General features: G+C 37.3%; 1 protein-coding gene across 1 annotated transcript in view; it reads right to left on the bottom strand.

Annotated features, from left to right (window-relative positions):
- Positions 1 to 473: 473 nt before the first annotated feature.
- Positions 474 to 25,472, bottom strand: part of LOC150083353 (tRNA (adenine(37)-N6)-methyltransferase) — a 47,447-nt gene continuing 22,448 nt past the window's right edge. The window contains exons 3-5 of the mRNA XM_090377990.1: positions 21,234 to 21,408; positions 14,603 to 14,775; positions 474 to 1,307 (exon numbers count right to left, since the gene is read on the bottom strand). Coding sequence (XP_090234116.1) covers positions 490 to 1,307; positions 14,603 to 14,775; positions 21,234 to 21,408 — 1,166 coding nt within the window. The 3' untranslated portion in view covers positions 474 to 489. The remainder of the gene's footprint in view (positions 1,308 to 14,602; positions 14,776 to 21,233; positions 21,409 to 25,472) is intronic.

The following is a 25,472-nucleotide window of genomic DNA, read 5'->3' as shown; positions in this document are numbered from 1 at the left end:
CTTAAAAGTAGGAATTTTTGTCCATGTAAAAAGGCTGGTTATCTCAGAGCAAATAAAAACTGTGATTCACCTGTGCCACAAACCAACCTTTTAAAAATCTTACATGAATGAATGTTTATGTAGTTGGGGATGACAATCCAACAGGAAAATCTGAAGTATAAATTTGCATCATTAGCCATTTCTCACATTGTACTAAAAATAACAACACTTTTAAACAGGAAGGGTTTTTATGTGTGTAAGGTAGCTCCATTTAGCAGTATGCTGCTTGCTGTGCAGTTAATGATGCCTGACCTAGCCAAGTGGTCTACATGTTTGGGTAGACTGTGGTTCAACCCACATGACTACTAAATATTTTAATGATTGTACTCTTGTCAAAACGATTAGTTATAAACTCCTTTGACCTATGTAGATCTTCTGGAATAAAAAAAAAAAAAAAAAAAACTAATTACTTTTTTTATTTTTGTCTGGTTGCACTAGTGGTCTACTTTATTAAGTACTATTCCGGGAGGCATGTTTTGCAAGAGGTATAATCCTAAGGACCTCTACAATAGGCAGATATTCATCAAACCAGCATGTCAAATGCATATTGTCTATAGCACAATAATAAATTCTGTCAGCACACTTCTGTTTCCTGTATAGAGAACGCGGATCTGCCTCCAAAACATTTCTAATTACTTCCCTTGCTTCTTGTGAGCTAGATAAATATTTAAGACAAAAATCACACTTGTTATGATAGCACTGTTTGTGAAACTTATTTATCTCCTTTTCTGCCCTTTCAGTTAATGAAATGAAAAGCCGAGAACTTCCAAAATTTGTCACCCATGGAGGAACAACAGGATCACACGGCTGCACACTTTCAGAAGTTTGATTCTCCTTATCATTTAAAATAACTTCTTGAATACATTTTAAAGACAGATTTTCACTTTCACTAACTGTTTCAAAACTTTGCTTCTCAGTCTCGGTACAATAATCCTTGCCAACCTGAGCTTCATTTCTGGTTAAAAGATTATAATTTTGTTCAATTGGTTTATTGATTACTTGGGGATGCCATATCTTATCACTGAGACCATCAGATGAAATCTCTTTGGAACTAAAACTACAATCATCCATTTGTTTTGTGTTACCTTCTGTACACTTGCCATTCTGTGAACTTGACATTTCAAAGAGTTCTTTGTGAGAATCGTAGCAATACTCACTTTCTAGAAATTCAACCGAACCAGGGTTATCATACGATGGAATATATGGTTTTATATCCAGGACAGGAGTTCCATCTATTAAATCTACTCCACTGAGGTGAAGAGTATCTTCTACAAAGAAAGAAAGAAAGGAAAAGTTTAGTTGATAGATAGGTATATTGCTTTTATAAATGTAACATTTTTATTAATTAACAATATTGAAATTGTACACATTTTGCTAACAAAACAATATTAAATATTCTTTTAGCAGCATGGTGTGTGGGTATATCAAGGCCTGAAAATTGGTAAAATAATGAGTACTTAAACCTGTATGGAGTGTAATCTGCCTTTAATTTCTTAAAGCATTACAGATTATTCTCAGATATTTTAAGATACTTTCTGTACCACTTCTTCAGTGAACTCTTGTAATTACATGAATCACTTCTTGTGAGAGTTCACTGCAGAAATGGTACAGGAAGTACCACGAAATGTCTGAGAATCATCTGTAATTATTTAAGAAATTAAAGGCAGATTACACTCGATGCAGGTTTAAGTACTCATTATTTCACCACTTTCCAGTTCAAACAAATTAAAAGAACATTCACATCCAACTTTTTTTCAAATTCCAAAAAAATAACTGTTGCTAAATTTATATTATAGCAAACAGAAAAACAATGCGGCACAAGTTCACTTGGCCTCCAACTCCACACAAATGCTATGGAAGAGAAGGACTAGTGAATGACCTTGAGCTCCCTGTTTTTTTTTTCCTTTTTGCTATAACAACATGGCAGCAAAATGTTTTCTCTCTCTATGATAAAATTATGTGTTTACATCCGTTCACCGATGATAAAACACCCTTAGTATTTTTGCTACTTTAAAAAAAGATTTCAAAACATTTTATATTTGTATAAATAAATAAAAAAATTCAGCTAAAACGAATTAAATTAATCACATACAAGTCTACACAATATTTAATTTGAAATAGAGAAAGTGCATATTTTGATGAAAATTGACTTTTTAGTTCAAGTTTCTCCCCCCCAACACCCATGGGCTTTACTCTATTCAAAATTACTCTATTAAAAATTTTTGCAAATAGGAAAAATACTGAAAAACCCATTAGCAATATGGGTTTCTCTGTTTCAATGATTTAACTGAAAGAAAAAGACACCCTTTTATAATTTAAAACAGCCAAAGCCACAGAACTCTTTTTTTGTGTTGTCTTTTACAAATATTCCTTTGTATCTGAATACAGTACAACAGCTTATCACACTCATATGTATGTTTTTCTTCTTTAGTTAGTACATACATACATACCAAGTCCTATTTGTTTACTACAGGAATAATGGCCCTTTGTGTTCACTCAATTATTGCCATTTTCATTTAAAGACTTTCATGTTCTAGTTCCTTGCAAAAATATTATAAAATGGACTCTATTTTGAGTATAGACTGAAATACATGATTTATATACATTCTGGCTGAATGCAGCATGTGTTCAAAAGTGGTGAGTTTTTTTTGGAAAGAAACTACAGCCACTATTACTGACTAATAAAAAAAAAAAATGAGAAATATAAGTGCCTACAGCATACACAGTTCTCTGGGACTAGTAATGTTATAATTTTGTGAGTATGTACCAATCTGCTGGTTTTTATTGTTGTATACTGTCAAATTATGATAAACTAGCCAAAAGACATTTCAATAAAATAAATATGACATATACAAACAAGAAATGTAAAACTATATTGTGCACAATGCCCTAACTATGGTAACAACTACATTGATGAATGTATGTGAGGCTTAATGTCCAAGTTTGCAGATGATACAAAGGTTGGCAGGGTTGTTAATGACAGTATGCTACTGCAACAGGAGCTAGAAAAGTTAGGCAGATGGGCTGAGAAGTGGCAACTGAAGTTTAACATTGACAAATGCAAAGTACTGCATATGGGTAGTGGTAACCCAAGAGAAACATACCAATTGTGTGGTACTATACACTCAGGGAGGTGGAGAATAATAAAGACCAGGCAGTAATTGTGCAGTCAGATATGAAGTTCTCTGACAGTGCAGACAGGCTGTCAGAGCAGGTCATGGAGTTTTGTCAATGATATATAGGGATTTTGCTAGCAGAGACAAGGAGGTGATTATCCCTTTGTATAAGGCAATGGTCAGGCAAACACCTTGAGTACTGCATATAGGTCTGGAGGCCCTCATTGTAGGAAGGATGTGGAATTGCTAGAACGAGTACAGAGAAGGCCAACAAGATTGGTGAGAGGAACAAAGGGGTGCTCTTACCAAAGTTCTGCAAGTTGCAGCATCTGGAGACTGGGCACCTGCTAGGTGATCTGATTGAGGTGTATAAGGCCTATCCCATCAGCATTGAGCTGATGGGATTCTTCTGCTTGCTCAGATCAAGAACCTGAGGGGGCATAGATTCAAATAGAGGAAAGACAGTTGGAGAATAGATGTGTGGAAGTATGTCTTTGGGTAGTGCTGGAACAGACTTTATCTGTTGTTGTGGAAGTTGATAGCTTAAATAAATTTAAGGCTGAACTAGAAACATTTGGAGTGACCAGATGGGTGAAATGGGAAGGTGTGTTTTTTTTTTTTTGGCTGATGCTATATAAGCTTGCTTTCTTACATCATATGCCTCAACTAATGCTAACTACAGTGGACAAACAAGTCACAGTATTAAACACAGAATAAATTAATGTAATACTGTAATTGGGCAGCCAATTTTACGAAGTTCGTTATTAGGAGGAACTTCACCAAGGGAACCCAAATAATGCTTATACTTAGAAATTTTGTAAAAGTGAAAACTTTGTACATACATGCTTTTGAATATTAATATTTTCTTATTTTGATTTGATTACCATCATTAAATAAATTATCATAAACAATGAACCCAAAATTTTTAAAAAATCATAAAAAAAAAACAACTTACGTTACTTTATTTATCTTCTACATCTATTGATGTTGTTATTTGGTTTTTAGAAGCATTAGCGACTAAGGCCCTATTTCTCCGGGGATATGCGGTGGTCATTCCCTGACCTTTCCGCATCCTCCGTATTTGATGGTCACGGGGTCTAATCAAGAAGCGTGTATTACGCACTGCTGCTCCTGCCTACAGAGGTGCCATCTATTGATGTATTGTCTAATATGATTTTGTCATCGCCTGGATCTAAATTCCAGAGAATTTCAGCTTTTTCAAACCAAATCAGACAACAATGATTGTCTGATTTGGTTTGAAATCATGATTGTCTGATTTGGTTTGGCCTATTGTTGTGGTCATCATCTGACCAATGTTAGATCAATAATAACAAAGGTTCAAACAGAGCAGCCCCTCAAAAATATAAATTAAGCAACTGTTTTTTATTTTTAAACTAAGTTTATCTTAGTTAAGCAATAGAACCATATGGCTTCGTATACATATTCAGTGCTTTTTTTGGGACGGTATGCAATGGTACGGTATTAACAGTGACGTGTGACATTTGGATGCAGTACACTTCAAAATTTGTAATATTCCGTAAATTTTTTTCGCAGGTTTACTTACTATTCAAATAAGCTTAAAAGTTATTTAACTAAATTTGCATTTTTCACTGTCTATTGTTAAGAAATTTTATATATAAAACTTTATAACCATATTTAGAATTCTAAATTACTCAGTTGGACCTCTGTTTAACGAACTCCTTTTATAGCGAATTCCCCTTGGAAGTTACATTTAAAATATAGTAGTTTCCGTTCAGCAAAGAAAATTTTCATATAGTAAAAGGATTGGGACAGACTTAACTCGGTACGCACAGTTCACATTTCTGGCCCTCAGACAATTAGTGCTCCAGCACGAATTAAGAGAGCTAAAGGGATTACCATTCTGCAATTGAGTGGTACTCGTAAACCCTATCCAACCTCTTGTCCCACTTACGGAGAAGTGCGACAAGTGGTCAGTCTGGTCAGTGGTGAGCAGATCAAGGGGGTATTCCAGATGCTGACAATGGGCTCAGGTCAAGCTTCTACTGCATTAGTGTCCAACTTTTTCCCATACAAGGGCCATATTCAAATTTATTTTTCTTTCGCTGGCCGCACTGAGTGATTCGAGAAAAATTAGTGTGTTACATTTTCCATATCTTGTTACATGTAAAATTGAAAATATTCAAAAATATTACTAAACAATATGCAATTACATTTACTGAACAAAACATGTAATGAGAAAATTTTTTTTATAATTAACAAAATTTAAAATACTGTTTTAGTTTACTTTTCGTGTGGGCCGTAGGTTGGACACTACTGTGAATCAACTTTAAGCACCCTGTTCAAGAATTTTCAGAGAGTGGTGTTCTTTTATCCCATCAAATAATCATCTGTTGTTTCGCACAAGTGCATTATCCACATTTTTCCCTATCTCTGTTTACATGGTCTCAGTATCTGAATATCCGAATGAAGTTAGAAAGTTGTCAATTAGGTTACAGTTATATGAAAGAGATACAATTTTGGAAATGCCTAATTGATAAAGATGGGTTTGGAAAAATTGAAGCATTTGTTGAACACTCTTGAGTGCGATACTAATTTCATCGAGTGAATGTGAACGAGAATTATCACAAATGAATTTGATTGTCAACCCAACCAGAGCTTCGCTGATTGACAAAACAATTTCTTCACTACTATTTCTTAAAATTGTAGGCCCACCGCTGACACACTTTGTCAAAGCACTTTATCCAGCAAATATGTCGATTCTTGGCTGCTTTGGAAACGTCATTCAAACACACAAAGAGGAAGAAAAGAAGTCAGGATAGGGTGTCGGATGAGAACTTAATAAAAATTTGGAATATTCTACAAAAACTTTATTAAGAAATTATTTTTACTTAATATATTCACATTTTTTCACAAATACTTATTTTTTACATACTTGAAATTTGAATAATAAATTTATGCTTAATAAACTGTTAGTATACTTAATTCGTTGTTCTTATTCCAAAAACACTACTACTAAAGTAACAATATCACGAAAAAAAACTTTTTAGAGTACATTTCATATCCTTTTTAATTTTTCCTGATAACGAAGAATGAGTACTGGCACCTATTTTTTTTTAACAAAAAAAAAAGCACTGCATATAAGTGGCTCTCAAATTTCAATTATGCCATTGCAGCAGCAGCACATGGATTTGATTATACAATACATATGAACATGTACAAGTAAAACATGGCTGTCCATAAAGCTGATAGTACAAAACTTCTCTGAGAGTGCTGCTGGATAATGAATGGAGTTCTCCTGATATGATAACTTGATGTGCCCAAAAATTCATTCAAAAACTTCCTCCTCCACTATTATTCAAAACAATAAGTAAAGTGGCCAGTGGACTTTTAACTGCCATAAGTAAATGCTATAATCTCATGAGTTCACAGCAGTCTGCTGACCACCAAAATGTGTTCTTTCATATAATGAATGCATAGTGCTGCATTCTCTAACCAGCCTGTTTAATGATTTCTAATTCATCACAGGAATCAAAATACATAATAAAATTTCATTATACTATATTTTCATACTGTGCCTAATGTTGCAATGTGATACATAAATTTACTAGAAACATTTCAGCAGATGTAAACAGAAAATATCAATAGCCTGTTCCACCAGCAGTCAGCCAACCTATTTTTTTGACAGTTTCTCTGTGTGACTAACTTTTATATGCAGGGTATGTGTAGGTAAAAATATGGGAATGAAGCTGACAATCAACAAACATGGGTAGAACGTAGTTGTTATGACAAATTATAATGAACAGCAATTAATGATGATTATTTTTTTTTTTTTGATAGAACATTATTAAAGTGATTTTGTCAGCAAATGTTTGGCAATTTTTTTGTGCCTTGGTTTCCAAATTTTAACCAGCAGCCTAAGGGGATAAAAGAATTAACTCAATAAGTTAATCATGTAGAGTGGGAAAAAGTGTAGTGACTGGAGAAAATTCAAGTAGTGTTTATGCAAGGGGCATTTTCAAGGCCACTTTATGTCAAGGAACTGGGTATTTCTTACCATGTGTACACCATATCTAAAAATTTCATTACTTCATACAGTATTTCCTTGCTACCTTTTCTTATTTCTGATTACACCATGAATTGTCAAAATAATAGAACAAACTTATCTAAATCTCCCAAATGCTCCCTCATTCGTTTTAGAAATAAACATGGTTTCAGTTCTGATCTCAATGATGTCCATTTCCATTTAACGTCTGCCAACCCTGTGTACTAGATATTGCGAACTAGATAGCGTAAGCTCAGTATAGTACAGTATATAATATAATACTGTCAATTAATCAGTAAAATCTATTAATTTTGTTAAACTTTGTTGTCAATTAATTGTTATGTATTTTAACTAAATACATAGAACGACTTAGATTACAAACGTAACATAATTAATTAATAGATAACTTAATATGGAAGTTATATAAACGTAACTCGTAGATAATACTTGATACTGAAATATATAGCGTTATAACTGTGTTCGGATACAAGTTTAGGGTTATAATTTTGTACTGAAATTTTATTGAAATTAAATCTAAATCATGACACAGACCAGAGCAGCAAAGCAAAAGGCTCAAGCTAATGGGAGTGCTGTGGCTCAGGGGAGAACTGAGGGGGCAGTTGCCCTCTGAATCACAGCCTTTTAAAATGCACTGCTTGCATGATGTTTGTGGAGCAATCAGGTACGGGACATGATATTGCCATGGGGGATGTCTTTGTGTGTATGTCCGATGCAAGGAGTGTAACGAAATCAGATGACAACTCAGCGTTGTTATGGGCCTATATGAGAGCTTAAAGGACAGGGTGGATGCCCTCGAAGGATCTAAATTGAGGGGCCCATCAAGCTCTCAGCTGCCCACATCAATGCCAGAGCTTGCACTTGGTCATCACACAACACAGCGGCAACCCCCAAGGCAGAATGCGTTGGTCCCACAGGAACTAGTAGTTGTTCGTGACTATTGTCAGGGAAACGGGGAACATGCTTTGTAAAAAGGATAGGTGGAACAGGACTAGGGTATGTCTGCCAGAGGCAAAGGTTGATGACGTTGTAGAGCGGATATCTTCTTTTAAGGGCACAAAAGGTGATATAGTTGTACGTGTTGGCATTAATGATATTAAGAGTAGGAGACCGGCAGAATTACTTAACAAGTACAGGTCACTGTTGAAAAAAAGCCGTGAATTAGGGTTGAATTTGAAAGTATCTGCAATTCTGGCCAGACACGATAGGAGGGAGTATATGATGAGAGCCTTGTCAATCAATTCGGCCCTGGGAAGATTGTGCAAGGCACAAGGGGTAGAATTTTTTTCAGCCTGGTCTGTACTTGTTAACAGGAGAGACTGCTTCTACAGGGATGGGATACACTTAAATAGAAAGGGTGCAAGAATATTTTCTGTGCTCTCGAGGCAGAGTTAGGTGGGTTGGGGGGATACAAAGACTAATAGATTAACAGTAGCCACTGGCAGAGGTGAAAGTGATTCTTGCACTGCTTCTATTGGAATGAGCAACAGCCTTGAAAACAAGATGCAGGATATTTCAGAGACTACTGGGAGTCATTGCGGTACAAGTAAACACATGGGTTGTGTTAGGGTAGCTAAGCATAGGAACAGGTGCATGTAGTAGTAGTGGCATGTGATACAAGAAAGCAAGTGTATGAGCTTATGCAGCATCAGCCGAAAAAAAAAAAAAAAAAACACACCATTCCCTCCAAATGCCTGCTCAGTTCCTCCTTAAATTTATTCAACCTATCAACTTCCACAACGACAGATGGAAGTTTGTTCCAGCAATTAACCACCCGCTGGCTAAAGGCAAATTTCCGCACATCTATTCTACATCTGTCCTTTCTTAATTTGAATTTATGCCCCCTTAGATTCGTAATCTGAACAAGTGGAAGGATCCCATCAGAATTCAGCGTGCTCAACCCATTCAAGGCCTTATACACCTCAATGAGATCACCACGCAGGTGCTTAGTCTCCAGCCACTGCAATTTGTAGAACTTAAGCCTCTCTTGGTAAGAGGATCCCTTCATTCCCCTCACCAATCTTGTTGCCCTTCTCTGTACACGCTCAAGTAAATCTACATCCTTCCTAATATGAGGCCTCCAGACCTGTACGCAGTACTCAAGGCATGGCCTGACCGTTGCCTTATACAGAGGGACAATCACCGCCTTTTCCCTGCTAGGAAAATTCCTATATATCATTGACAAAACCCCATGACCTGACCTGGCATCCTGTCTGCATTGCTCAGAAAACTTTATATCTGACTGCACAATTACTCCCAGGTCTTTTTCATTTTCTACCACCTTAAGTGTACTACCACACAATTGCTACGTTTCAGTGGGGTTACAGAAACCCACATGTATACTTGCATGTACACCAATGCTAGGAGTTTGGTAAATAAATTTGATGAATTTGAGGTATTGCTCAAAACAACAAAGGCAGATATTGTTGGGATATCAGAGACGTGGTTTCACACAGATATAAGGAATGCAGAACTGGAATTTGGGGAGTACAATGTGTACAGAAAGGACAGACAGGATAGGAAGGGAGGAGGGGTTATGCTATTAGTTAAGAAACACATAAAATCCAAGGAAGTGAAGCCAGTCAACATCGCTGGACAGTGCAGGGTCGAGTCAGTTTGGTGTGACATAAGCATTGAGAGATCAAAACTGAGAGTAGGGGTGTGCTATAGGCCTAATGACTCTGGTGAGTATAATATAAAACTGTACAGGGAAATAGAGTGGGCCAGTAAATCAGAGAGTCTTATAATTCGGGATTTTAATTTCCCAGATATTGACTGGAATTTATGGGTTGGTCACTCACACACTAGCAAGGCTTTTATGGATTTATTGGATGATTGTTTTCTACATCAGCATGTTCGGGAGGCAACTAGAGGGAGTAATACTCTTGATTTGATTATCAGTAGTGATTCTTCATGCATTAAGAATCTGCAGATAAAGGAACCACTAGGTGGCAGTGATCACAGTGTGCTGAAGTGAGAGTTACTCAAAGAGGTAACTACCATCAGGGGTAAAGGGAAGGGTTATTTCTTTCGTAAAAGTGACTACGATGGTCTGAGACAGTATTTAAATTCTATACAGTGGGACCAACTGATGATGTTACCAACAGGAAATTCAAAATGGGAAGCATTCAAAGAACTTATCTTGGAAGCTACTAGGCTTTACATACCAACTAAGAAATATTGTTCAAGGTTTAGGCCTAAATGGATGTCAGATGAACTAATGAGACATATGGCAGAGAAGAAAAATGCATGGGATACATATAAATTAACATGTGACACAGAAGCCTATAATAGATATAAGTTGATCTCTAACCAAGTTACAAAGGAGGTTAGGCAGGCGAAGGCAGATTACGAGAAATCTTTGGCAAAGGATGCAAAGAAAAACAGCAAAGAGTTCTTTACTTATGTAAACTCTAGAAGGAAGGGGATGAATCAGATTGGTTCACTTGATATCGATGGTTCAACTGATGATGATCCTGCTCAGGCAGCTAACAAACTACACGAATATTTTGCATCGACATTCACACATGAGGAGTTATTCAGCAAGGGGAATGCCAGAGGTGTATTCAACTCTAGCAGTAAGCTACAGAATCTTGAAATAACTGGGAGTAAAGTGGAGGAGAAACTGTTGAAGATAAACACAAGAAAGGCACCCGGGTGGATGGGATCTATCCAGTTATATTAAAGGAGGCAGCAAAGGAAGTAAGCAAAGCCTTAGGCATAATTATGAGAGATTCCTTGGACTCAGGGGAGGTACCCATAGACTGGAGATGTGCAAATGTGACCCCAATTCACAAAGGAGGACAAAGGGTGACACAAGTGATTATAGACCTGTGAGTTTAACTTCTGTTCCAGGAAAATTAATGGATGGACTGGTTAAAGAAGCACTGCAGGATCATCTAGACAAGACTTCAGTTATAGCTCGGACACAGCATGGTTTTGTTAAAGGAAAGTCTTGTCTGACCAATTTGATTGGATACTATGATGCAGTCACAAAAAAAATGGATGCAGGGAATAAATTTGATATTATATATTTGGATCTTAGAAAGGCTTTTGATACTGCTGCACATGGAAGACTGCTGTACTAATTGGAGCAGTGTGGCATTGGAGGCAAATTGCTGCTATGGATAAAGGGGTGGTTGAGGGGAAGAAGACGGAGAGTGGTAATCAATGGACACTGCTCATCGTGGACTAATGTTATTAATGGAGTCCCTCAGGGTTCAGTGTTAGGTCCATTATTGTTTTCTGTATTTATAAATGATACTAATGATGGTATAACAAGCTTAATGTCCAAGTTTCAGATGATACAAAGGTTGGCAGGGGTGTTAAGGACACTACTGACACTATGCTGCTGCAACAGGATCTGGAAAAATTGAGCAGATGGGCTGAGAGGTGGCAAATGAAGTTTAACATTGATAAATGTAAAGTACTACATATGGGAAGCAGTAACCCCAGAGCAACGTATCAACTCTGTAGTACTACACTGACAGTGGTAGAGAATGAAAAGGACCTGGGGGTAATTGTGCAGGCAGATATGAAGTTCTCTGAGCAGTGCAGACGGGCTGCAAGAGTAGCTCATGGTGTTTTGTCAGTGATATAGAGGAATTTTTAAGGAATTTTTATTTCATAATTTTTATGAAATATTTTAAGGGAGGGGGGGGGGAGAACACAAGGCAAGTTCGGAAACCTTGTGCCTTAGACATTTCACCTTCAAGGCCATTAGGTTCTTTTCTTCTTTCTGCTCCATATGTCATGACTGGTATTATTAATGCCTGGTCCGGTTTGATCTTTAATTCTTTATTAATTTTATCACTTCGTCAGATTTTATTCATTGATAACTATCTAATAGCTGTTCTTTGTTTAACTGTTTCCATATTATCTGTTATCACCATCTCCACGTAGTTAAACTTATAAAATAGCTCGACAGTTTGTCCATTCAGTTCTATCTTTATTTCTCTTTTCTTTCTTATTTTCATTAGTTTAGTTTTGTCAATATTCATTGTGTTATTGTAGTTTGCACATGTGCTGGCTAATGTAGTAAGCAGAGTTTCTAACTTGGTCTTTGTACCTATAATTAAATTAGTAAACTAATAAGAGGAGTTTACCTCAATATAGTGCGTAGAACACTTCCTTATGATACCCTCCAGAAATTAAAACGGAAAGAACGAAAAAATCGACAACTTAACGGTACATTAGAGTAAGATATAAATAATTAAATAATCAATTTAACACAATTCAAATCAATTTAAAACAATTAAAAATCAAATTAACGCAATTAAAAGAATCTAACGAAAATATTCAAACCAATAATAAAACAGGCCTACGTGCTCTGGATTCATAAGCGAAAATTTATTTTTATTTTGTTACACAGAGCATTAAAAACTACGATAAATGAATTAGCTTTCGGCTGGGTGGCAGCCTTCATCAGATTAAAATACTTTGAATGGCAGTTGGAATAGAGATGCACTGCCAGGATGGTGCGTGAGGCACGTGGTTAATTGTTTGTTGATGTTTGTGGCTGTGACGTATGGTGGTGACGTGGCCAGCGTTTGTCTATGGACAGAATTACTGCTTCTGTGATGGGGTTAAGTTGACAACCACTGTTCCTGTTCAAAGAGGTATCCGAGCATTTTATACTTAACGATTCCAACCAGGTGCGCCTTAGGTAATGGTGGGACTTGTCTACAACCACGACATCGCGGTGTGGGTCGATGTCGTGGTGGGTTGTCCGGACATGCTCGGCAATAGCTGAGTGTTCTACATCCGCCAAACGGATCGCCCTTTTATGTTCTGAGAGGCGTTTCTCGAGACGATGTCCAGTCTCTCCAAAGTAGCAGCTCGTGCAGTCACGGCAAGAGATGCGATAGACCACACCACTCTGTAGAAGGGTGGGGACATGTGTTTTTATGTTGGAAAGGAGAGAACGCAGTTTCTTGCCTGGGAGTTGGATGCACTTTACCCCATGCGATCTTAGGATTCTACCGATCTGCTGTGACAGGTTGGGGTAGTATGGGATGAATGCCCTCGTGGAAGACTCGTCACTGTTGGCGTTGCTGTTGGTCGTCACGTTGTCGCGTGCTTGTAGATCACACCTGTTAAGGACATCGATGGGGTAGCCACACCTCGTAAGGTCTACTTTGACTCTGGTGATCTCTTTGCGCCTTTCATCTGCAGAGCTGGAGTGTGTCCAGGCGCGAGTTAGCAAGGTTCGGGCATATCGTAAGCCTATGTGTGCTGGCCAATTTACCAACTTCCAGTCAGCACACGCACGGGGCCACCTCCTCTCAACCGCCCGAACCTTGCTAACTCGCGCCTGGACACACTCCAGCTCTGCAGATGAAAGGCGCAAAGAGATCACCAGAGTCAAAGTAGACCTTACGAGGTGTGGCTACCCCATCGATGTCCTTAACAGGTGTGATCTACAAGCACGCGACAACGTGACGACCAACAGCAACGCCAACAGTGACGAGTCTTCCACGAGGGCATTCATCCCATACTACCCCAACCTGTCACAGCAGATCGGTAGAATCCTAAGATCGCATGGGGTAAAGTGCATCCAACTCCCAGGCAAGAAACTGCGTTCTCTCCTTTCCAACATAAAAACACCTGTCCCCACCCTTCTACAGAGTGGTGTGGTCTATCGCATCTCTTGCCGTGACTGCACGAGCTGCTACTTTGGAGAGACTGGACGTCGTCTCGAGAAACGCCTCTCAGAACATAAAAGGGCGATCCGTTTGGCGGATGTAGAACACTCAGCTATTGCCGAGCATGTCTGGACAACCCACCACGACATCGACCCACACCGCGATGTCGTGGTTGTAGACAAGTCCCACCATTACCTAAGGCGCACCTGGTTGGAATCGTTAAGTATAAAATGCTCGGATACCTCTTTGAACAGGAACAGTGGTTGTCAACTTAACCCCATCACAGAAGCAGTAATTCTGTCCATAGACAAACGCTGGCCACGTCACCACCATACGTCACAGCCACAAACATCAACAAACAATTAACCACGTGCCTCACGCACCATCCTGGCAATGCATCTCTATTCCAACTGCCATTCAAAGTATTTTAATCTGATGAAGGCTGCCACCCAGCCGAAAGCTAATTCATTTATCGTAGTTTTTAATGCTCTGTGTAACAAAATAAAAATAAATTTTCGCATATTCAAACCAATTTTCCTTCCTAGAGGAAGGAAAATCGGTTTGCGTTAATTTGATTTTTAATTGTTTTAAATTGATTTGAATTGTGTATATTTGAATATACACAATTCAAATCAATTGTGCAAAATAATATATTTCTCATGAGGAATTTGCTACAACTGAAACTGTTTGATGTTATAACAAAGATGTCACTTTAACCAATAATATTATAATCAAGTTCAATGGGCTATCATATCACCTACCTTCTACTCTCTCTAGTCTACTTAATGTCAGACCAATGGGATTAAATCTGTGAGGAGAGCGTGTAGCAAATACACCAACACGAGCACCTTGTAACCGAGGTGGTTGAACTTTGGCTTTTGTAAACTTCTCTTTTCCAATTGTTGGAGTATTTTTATGGAAGGCAAATATTAACCTAAATTAAAAATTTTACAATTAAAATCTTCAAAAACAAAATAATCAAATTATATTAGCATAGGCACATTCCCACTAGACCAAACTATGTATACTCATTAAAACTGCTCTTTGTTTGTTTTTTTTTTTTTTGCTTTCATTCATATCTTCTTTCTGGACATTCATATTTCTGGATATTGAGGGGAAGAACAGTAAAAAAAAATTTTAATTAAAAAAAAATGAAGAAATAATTTTTCTGATTACAACTAATACACTTTCTCTATTTATATTCTCTTGGAACCTTACAGAGATGTGCAACCATCTACTGACTGTATTTATAAGTAATAGTAGCCATTTACAATAGTTCTGAAAATCAGCATATATTCACTTCTCAGAGCTATACACACCTCAATCAGGTCCCCTCTAAGGTACCTGGCTGCCAAGATCCGTAGACTACACATTAGAAGTATTTCCTCATATGGGTGCCTTTTACAAATCTCACTAAGCAGGTTGCCCACCTTTGGGACCTTTCAAATCAATACAGCTAAAATAAATGAAACAGAAACTATATGAACATTCAGTATACAGCTGAAAGGCTCCTATTATTTATCTGTGCATGTGCAGTAAGTTTTTCTAATTAAAACTAAAATGAAAGCAATCTGTTAAGATGAATGTGATCTATAAATCCACATGTCAAGAAACATTTAATTTGATGCCACATTTGTTTATTAAAGTTATTTTTTTCTGGATTTGATATTACACAGTTTTTTTGTTTCTTTGTTTTTGCAATTCTTGGAACAAAAATTATTTCCTAATGATTTCACAGAACAAAGCCATATGGAGGCTATTTTTGCACTTACTTTATAAAATAGTCAATCTGCAAAACAAAATTAAAAAAAAAAAAAAAAAAAGCATTCCTGGTTTTCTCCCCCTTTGGTATCCATGTTATGCAAGAAAAAAAATTATTTTCTACTAAATACCTCACTACTTTAACCATAAATAAATATGTCTCAATACCTCACTGATAAATTTGATTTGTAGTACTGCTGAGATTCCAACGTAAATGAATTTCCAAGATATACCTTTTAAAACCTCCTAATAATGGAGTCAAGAAATATCCTGTACTATGTGGATATGAATTGAAAATCTACTGGCAAAAACCTAACTTCCAAGCTCATCTACGTTAGAAATTATTGTATAAAAAAAAATCTAAAGCACTAACTAGACATTTTTCATAATGTAAATTTAAGATCATCATCCTTTTTTTTTCTCCACCCAATAAAATGAGGCAACTCTCTCTCTTAAATTAAAAACACAAAATTAAGTACTAGTTTACCATAAAAAATAAACATTCAAACAGGAGGTGTGTGCAAGAGACCAAGGCATATATTTCACAACTGCTATAAGTACTGAAGTTGTTGTTATTTGGTTTTTTTTTAGGAGCATTAGCAACTAAAGCCATATTGCTCCGGGGATATGCAGTGGTCATTCCCTGACCTTTCTGCATCCTCCGTATTTGGTGGGCATGGGCTCGAACCCCAGTCTAATCAAGAAGCGTGTGCTACGCACTGCTGCTCCTGCCCACCTGGCCACGGAGATGCCAAGTTCTGAAGTATGTGAGTTCTTGTATTTTGTGCTTTTTTTATTATTTTTTTAAATTTTGTTACTGTATTTATAGTTTAAGTTTTATTTAATACTATCTTTTTATTTATTACTTCATGTTTTTTTTTTTACCTATTAATTACTACCAATATACAAAGGTCATTCATATGAATACCACAAAAACAATGTGAAATCCAAACTATGCAAAATGTGATGTTAACCTTGTGTCAGATTACTGATTGAAGTTTGCCAACAACACTGAGCACCAAAGCAACACCATCTTGCTGGTATTATTTGGAATCAGTCAATTTTCAAGATGGTGGTGGCCTTTGCAGTTATAAACCAAGAATTTTGGGGTTTCATAAAAAAAAAAAAAAAGAAGATATAATCTGTAATATTATTTTTGAATAAAAAAGAAATAAAACCTAATGAAATTTATTGCAATATGTTGGCTCAGTATGGTAAAGCATGCAAGAGTCAACGGTAAGTCTGTGAGTGGGTGAATAAGTTTAAGAACAGTACTGAAAGTGTTGAAGTTTCTTTTTCCCAAGGCAACAAATTATACCATGCCCAAAGAAGGGAAGTGAGTTTGCACAAAAAAATAAATGCATGTCACAGTGCTGTTAATTTAAAATATGTTTTCAATTTGAAAAAAAAAAAAAAAAAATTGTTCACAGTTGTATACGAGGTGCTACCCACAAGTTCCCAAAATGAATCTATAAAATAAATTGGACTCACCCTGGGTCTTATTCACCACCATCACCTTCAAAGTAGTCCCTTGAGAGGGTAAACACCCATCCCAGCACTTCCCCTATGATTTTAATGCATCCTCAAAGTCCTTCTTCATCATAGTGTTCAGCACCGCCTGCGATTTGGTTTGGATATCCTCTATTCTGTCAAATCTTTGACCCTTCAGCTTGATTTTCATTCTTGGAAAAAGGAAGAAGTTGCAACGGGCTAAGTCTGGTAAATAGGGGGGGGGGCGATTGTCATGTTGCTGGATGCCAAAAACTGCACCATAGCGAGAGATGTGTGGGGCAGCGCATTGTCATGATGAAGGACCCAGTTCATTTGTGCACCACTTCTCTGGATGTTTCCTCCTAATGGCTTCCCTTAACCACTTCAGGACATCACAGTGGAACTTTGTGTTGACTTTTATGACATTTTCCAGGGTGGTGCTCGATGATGGATGCCCAGATCGATTGTCGTCATCAACTGACATTTGACCGTTTTTAAAACGGTTAAACCAGTAGTAGGTCTGCGTCTGGCCTAAAGCATTGTCACCAAAGCTTGTTTCAACTTCTTATGGGTTTCTGCTGCTGTATTGTTAAGAAGGAAACAAAACTTGATGCAAGCACATTGCTCTCTCGCATCAGCCATTGCAACAATCGCAAACTAAGCAAAACACACCACCAAAGAACTGTGCATAAATATTCAATGACTCTATCCAACCCGACGCCACGTGGCACACTGATTCGCAAAGGATGCATGCAGTGTTACCTAGAGTGCCACAAGTCTGTACTAGATGTAGTTCCAGTGCAACATTCAAATTTTGGGAACATTTGGGTAGCACCTCGTATAACATGTTGAAAGGATGGGTGGCATGAAAACATGAACAACTTTAAAATTTTCCTTGCCCATTTTATGATGAAAAAATTAGTAACTTCGTGGATGACACACCCGTTCAGGTGAGAGAGTTTACATGCCTGCTCAGTTGTTAATGTCAGTTATTAGACTTTGTATCTTTATTGGACTGTGCTATAAAAAATTAAGTCCAAATACAGCAAAAAAATAAAATCTACATATAAGATGAGTGATGAATGCATAACATTAAGTAGCACAATTTTGAAAACTTAAGTACGGTCAGTCCTCGTATAGCACGATAGTTGTGTTCCTAGAAACCCTCGTGCAATATAAACAACAGGCCCTATAGGAAAAAATAGGGTTAGGTGCCGACCACCCAAGATTGAACACACATTTGTAATCAAAACATTACCAAACTCAATAAATAATCACAATAAAATACTTATATATTTTATTATGACTATTACGTAATAAAATATTGCTAATGCTTTTGCTTCTATCGTAAGCAAATTTGTTCCTTGTTTGATTTTCTATCCAAACAGATGACAGCCATTCCATCTCTTCCAATTCTTTGTGTTTTAATCTAATGGATTTTAATTACACTTTGCGTTGTTCCTTCTATGAAAGTTATTTTTATTTTCTCTGCATTCTTTGTAATTCTCTGCGTTGCCTCGTTTAGGCCTATAGCACGTGCAATATCACATAGTCTTTCATTTCGCTCAAAGCGTTTCACAATTTAAAATTTTACTCTATCAACAGAGGCGGACTGGCCATAAGCCTTACCGGGAAAACCCCGGTGGGCCAGAGGCCGGTGTGATTTTGGCCATAAACCATAGTATGAGGCCACTACAAATTTTCCCGGGTAAGAATTTTTGACCCAGTCCCCCTCTGTTTATCGATATTGCTTTTCTTTTTCTCCCTGAATCTGCAGTGTCTTCACCAGGATGCTTCCTTTTCACATCTTTTAAGTATTTTACTTATTTTAGGGAATAAAGCACAATTACAAAAAGAGGAGGCATGCTTCATACACATAAACAAAGCTGCGGGCGTGTAACAACTGAATAAACAACACTGTAAAGGCAAAGATACATTATTAACACCTCACATTTTACTAAAGCACATTTCTGGGGGTTACTACCATAAAACAATAAAAACAATTTCCAGTTGCGTTCCTGCTAGTGGAATCTGTTATAAACTGGCAGTAAACTCGATCTAATTGCATTTGCGATTATATCAATAGCTGAAATTGTGTTGGTTTTTACGTTATTATGGTCATATGTGTTTCCCCTTCACTGATATAAAAAACATTTTCAGAATCTTCTCTTCATTCCCATCGTGTTGCATTCGGTTGGGGTGCTTCTGTGTTCGACTGCCATTTCTTGTAAACACAAAGGCGAATCGTGCATAAACAAATTCGGTTCGTGTTATATAAGATATAGTTCCTCTATTTATAAATTGTGTGTGATCGAATTCGTGTAGTGTAAACATGTGTTATACGAGGACTGACTGTACATTATTTCAATATTTATTTACATCCATGTATACTCAATATCCAACAGATCTGTAAACATTAGCTATTTTGATTCAGTTACTAGAAAGCTTGACTACAACTGCCAAAATATTCAGCTTAGGTTGAGATTAGTCCTTTGACCAATAAGAAGTCCCTACACCACAAGACCACAAAACACCACTGAAAGTAGAGGCTAACACTCTGTCTTATCACAACCCATGTATTAGCACTCTAGCTACTCAAAAGTGCCCATCAGTATAATTTTGACTGGAAAATAGCTGCTGCACAAAAGTTAATTTATTTCTTTTGACATGACAAAGTTTGGAATGAAACATCACTGGAATAGAGTAGGGATGTCAAATGGTTGAGTAAGAGGCTAATTTCACTTAATCGATAGTTGTAATTAACTGAAGTGTGGCGGAACAGCTCAATATCCAATAAACTAACAATTTCTGCTCACAACCTAAATGGAGTTAAGTATTTGTTATCTAAGTACCCCTAGAATTGATAAAAAAAAAAAAAGAACTGATATAAAATTTAAAATTTTTAAACTGAACAGTAAATTTAGGTTATTGTAAATTTAGAAATATCCAACTATTTTTTACATTTTTTGTTGACCATTAGAGATTACAATGAGATTAAATTCCTTCATAAAAAATAATTAGGGAGAACATGTAATTTGGTGTCAGTTTAGTATTAACATTGGCAAATGATGAAAGGAAGCAAGCTTATACACCAAATCACCTTTTGCACCCTTAAAAGAAGATAACTGTTCTAAAAAAATAATAATAAAATAAAATAAATAAATGAATCAAGAGGTTTACTAGACTTTGCAATTATTTTGTAGTGATGGGCATAATTGAATGATTAATTCAGTTATGCCAAATGAACATAAGAAAGGCACCTGGGGTGGATGGGATCTATCCAGTTATATTAAAGGAGGCAGCAAAAGAAGTAAGCAAACCCTTAGCCATAATTATGATAGCTTCCTTGGACTCAGGGGAGGACTCCAGTCGCCATGGACTGGAGATGTGCAAATGTGTCCCCAATTCACAAAGGGAGATCAAAGGGTGACACAAAGGGTTGCTGTTACCAAGAAAGGTTTAAGTTCTGCAAATTGCAATGTCTGGGGACTAGGCACCTGCAAGGTGATCTAACTGAGGTGTATAAGGCCTTGAATGGTTTGAGCCACCTCAATGCTGATGGGATTCTTCCTCTTGCTCAGATTCTGCACCTGAGGGGGCATAAATTCAAATTTAAGAAAGAGAACTGCAGAACAGATGTGCAGAAATTTGCCTTTAGCCAGTGGGTGGTTAATAGTTGGAACAAACTTCCATCTGTTGTGGTGGAGGTCAACAACTTAAATAAGTTCAAAGCAGAATTAGACAAACATTTGGAGTAAATGGATGAGTGAAATGGGAAGATTTTTTTTTTTTTTTTGACTGCTATATAAGCTTGCATTCTTGCATCATATACTAATGCTAATTAGCAATCAAGAGATTTAAATAACTGAAATAATGAATGATTTGAATAATTAATTGAAAATAATTGAAAGAGATCTCAATAACTGAAATAATTGAATAATTTGCTATAATCAAAATAATAAATTATGAATTATGTAAAAAGAATTAGGATTTATTAGGATTGGCTATCAAAAATTTACATGATAATTACATTATGCTCTGAAAATAGAAGCGTAGCTTCTATTAGGAGATTTACTCATAATAAATTAATTTTGAGCCTTAAGGCACCTCACTTCACAATTGTATCCAAAGAAAACATACCATATGTGAGAAAATCCAGATATTCCAACAAGTGCATGTATAGGATTAGAAAAAATATTTTTCCTTATTTTCAGCTGTGCTTTGCTTAAACCACATACCGCAGCTTGGCGAGGTGTTGCATTTTTTGAATTAAAACATGTCCTAATGTATCCAATTGGTTGCATCTTCCAAATATCTAAAACAAATGGAAAAAATGGGTAAGAAAAGGCTTTAAATAATTAAACTGCTTCTGATTTAAAAAAAAAAAAAACTTCTTTATGCACTTTTTATATTTGCTTAATCCATACAGTATTTCTACTTAAGATTAATGAAACAGCACAATAAGTACATCAAAGGTATACTAGAAGTAACATAATTATGAGAACGAAAAAAGTACCATAATGGATATGAACAGAATTCAAGTTATTTAAACATGGCAAATTCAATTATACAGACTACATAAATAAATATGTACTCAAATCATGTTTCAACTTCCGAGTACTATACTTAAATGTAATTGTGTATAAAATTTATAATCATATTTTAATGGAGGAGAGGATCCGGTGTGGACAGCGAACCGCCATTGTTTTCATTGACTTTAAGTCTGCTTTCGACTGTGTCCACCGGCCTGCCTTATGGAAACTACTAGAGGTTGAACATGTACCTCGAAAAGTCATCACACTCCTCCAAACTGCATACAACGGTTTAACCAGCCAGGTGCGCATCCAGAACGATTTATCTGAGGAATTTACCATCCAAACTGGAGTCCGCCAAGGGGATGTAGCCTCCCCGTTGCTTTTCAACATCGTGGTCGACGCCATTATGAGGCAAGCATTCAGAAACAGACAGGGCATACAATATGACAAGGATCACTATGTGACTGACCTGATGTTTGCTGATGATAGTGCTATCCTTGCCGGTAACGACGCTGAAGCCACGGACATCCTCTACGACATTGCCCGCATTGCCCGGCCATACGGTTTGAAGATCAATGCTGATAAGACAAAGGCCCTGACAACAGATGGGTCGCAAGCCACCATCTATCTCGAAGGCGTCCAGATCGAGCAAGTGCAGGACTTTAAATACCTTGGGTCGCTGGTCCAGGAGAAGAAAGTTGCATCCACCATGGAAATCCACAGCAGAATTGGACAGGCGGCCACTGCGTTCGCCTCGCTCAAATGGTGTCTGTGGAAGAGGACCAACATTTCCACAAAGACTAAAATCCGACTCTTCCGGACTTTGATCCTGCCCATTCTTCTTTACGGATCGGAAACATGGATTTGTCTCAAGTTAGATTTGAACAAACTTGAGGTATTCCAAATGCGATGCCTGCGGCAGATCTTGGGCATCTCTCTTCGCGACCGCATCACTAATGATACCATCTGTGCCAGATGCCAACAGCAACCAACCATTGCCGACCAAATCCAGAAGCGAAGGCTTAGATGGTTTGGCCACATATGTAGAATGGGCACGAATAGAATACCATCCACACTCCTTTGGAGACAACGACCCACCCAATGGAGCATCCAACGGACCGCGCCTAGGAAAACATGGGCCAAGCAAGTGGAAAATGACTTGAAGAGCCGACGTCTCGACCTTAACCAGGCTAGGACTGACGCCATGGATCGTAAGGTATGGAAGAACATCACAGAGCAAGTCCGAAACCCTGCGGCACCTACAGCAGCATACTGGTTGCGTGGCCAACCGCCTCCCCCAGCTGCCAGCTAAGGACCGAAGAAGAAGAAGAAGAATCATATTTTATTTTAACTACACTTTAACATTTTGATCTATTTGAAAAAAATTGTGCACATAGGAACAGCCTCAAGAAACAGTTTCATGAAATGGGCTTACTTTAGGCATTAAATTTTTCCTGCCATCCAGCCCCATAAGTGAAATTTGTATTTTAATATATTACCAGATGTTTCAATACTTATGAACAAACTATGTGCTAGTCTTTAATCTGCTGCTTAAAACACATTGGTTCTAACATGTTTGAGCAACAAATTAAGGACTTCACATGAGGTAAATGGTTATGGTTAGTTTAACTATCATTCAATGACTTTTAGCATGGATATTTTTTGCCTTTAATGGTTAAGAGGCAAACATATTATCATTAACTGTTAGTCGTTTGTATCACATTATTTCAATAGCTAACATACACTGAAAGGACAGAATTCATGGAATACCTGGTTCCGGGGCAACGCAATGCTGTCACCCCTCTCACTAGTGGACAAACCCACCGCTTGGCAGGTATATAGGTACACTACATTTATGTAGACAGTAATTCGACGTCAGTATGGATAAATGTTGTGAGTTAACCGACTTTGAAAGAGGAATGATAGTGGGTGCCCGATGCATGGGTCACGCTATTGTGGAGATGGTACAGAAATTATACACCTGTCACATCAACAAGGAACTTTAAGGCAGGTGGTGGTCGGTAATGGCCTGGGTCATGTTCAACTGGCACACGTTGGGCTGGTACATCTAGATGCATCTCTGAATGGTCTAGGTTATGTGTCCATCCTTGCAGACCATCTGCATCCCTTCAAGGTCATTGTGCACTCATCACAGGGCAATGGTCTCTTCCAGCAGGACAATGCGCCTCCTCACAGAGCCGTGGTGACTAGAACATGGTTCAAAGAGCATTCCACAGATTTTACCACCACGGAATGGCCTCCCCGTTCACTGGACATGATCCCTATGGAGCATCTTTGGGATACTGTGGAAAGGTCCATTTTAGCTTTGGATCCTCCACCCAGGAATGTGATGAAATTACAGACAGCAGTACAGCAAGCACAGACGGAAATACTGCATTTTGTGGAATTTGTGGTACAGCATTTACTGCAATTTGTGGAATATTTTCGTGAACTAGTTTGTTTTTTGGTTTTTAGGAGCATTAGCAACTAAGGCCATATTGCTCCGAGGATATGCAGTGGTCATTCCCTGACCTTTCTGCATCCTCTGTATTTGGTGGTCATGGGCTCGAACCCCGGTCTAATCAAGAAGCGTGTGCTAAGCACTGCTGCTCCTGCCCACCTGGCTATGGACGCACCTTCGTGAACTAGTAGACTCAATGCTTCGAAGTGTGACTGCCCTTTTCCGAGTGAAAGGTGAGCTTAACCGTTACTAAGTAGGTATCCCATGATTTCTGTCCACTCATTGTACTCATATCCAATTTATGAATTTTGTTTATAGATGACCATTATATATAAGCTAATTTTCATAATAAATATTTTTGAAAGTTACATGCATCTGTAATTGCATTACAAGTATTAACTTAATCTATCAATATTTTTATTGATTTAACTATACTTTTATTATTTTAAATTTATATACAGTAAACGCTTGATTTTAGAAACCTTGATTTAATGGACTTCTGATTTAAAGGACAAAAAATTTGACTGGTGTCAAGGTGTAATCACCTGAATGCCTCCCATTTAGAATTTGCAGTCATTAACATTATCAGTTGGTAATGCTGAAAAGAGTTGAGAAAAGAGGTTCCCAAACTTTTATACCATGTGCTCCCTTGAAATATTAACAAAATTTGACACATCCACTTACTCAAAATATAGTTAGCAAATAAACAGATTTTATATAAAATTTAGCTATAAATATATATATTTTATAAATTAATATATACTTCAATACATTTAATCTCAAAGACTGAAATAACATAGAATATTTATTTCTTTGTACTTTGCAATAAATATTCTATGTTAGTAGGACGGTTTGACCATATTTCATTAAAAGAGGCTTCATAAAAACCTGACCGCCCAAAAAACCAACTGCACACCACAGATGGGGGGGGGTGCCTCGCACTTTGGGGACATCTGACCTAAGGCCATTACAGTCACCTTTATGAAAACAAAATCCCTTCCCTTTATCCTTGACAGTAGTTGCATCTTTACATAAATCTCACATCAATACACTGTGATCACTGCCACTCAGTGGTTCTTTCACCTGCAGATGCTTAATGTGCATGAAGAGTTACTGCTGATAATCATATCACTGTTGATAATCAGACCATATGTTTTCCCTTGTTGCCCTCTAACATGGTGTATAAAGCAGTCATCCGATAAATCCAGAAAAGTTCTGCTACTCCGTGAGTGATGAGCTCACAAGTTCCATCCCGGAATTTTTCTGCTTTTTAAAACAGATATATCTGTTTAACTGTTTCTAACTGTTCTTACAAACATCGTGTGACCTTTAATCTCATTTTTTTTTTTTTTTATGTAAACCCCAAACACGAGAGGTGTTAGA

The sequence above is a fragment of the Mastigoproctus giganteus genome, chromosome 7 (genome assembly GCF_048544385.1).
Source record: "Mastigoproctus giganteus isolate SK-2022 chromosome 7, ASM4854438v1, whole genome shotgun sequence".
In the NCBI taxonomy this organism is placed as follows: Eukaryota; Metazoa; Arthropoda; class Arachnida; order Uropygi; family Thelyphonidae; genus Mastigoproctus; species Mastigoproctus giganteus.
Note: the sequence above shows the minus strand (reverse complement) of the source record. Positions and strands in the feature narration are given on the sequence as shown.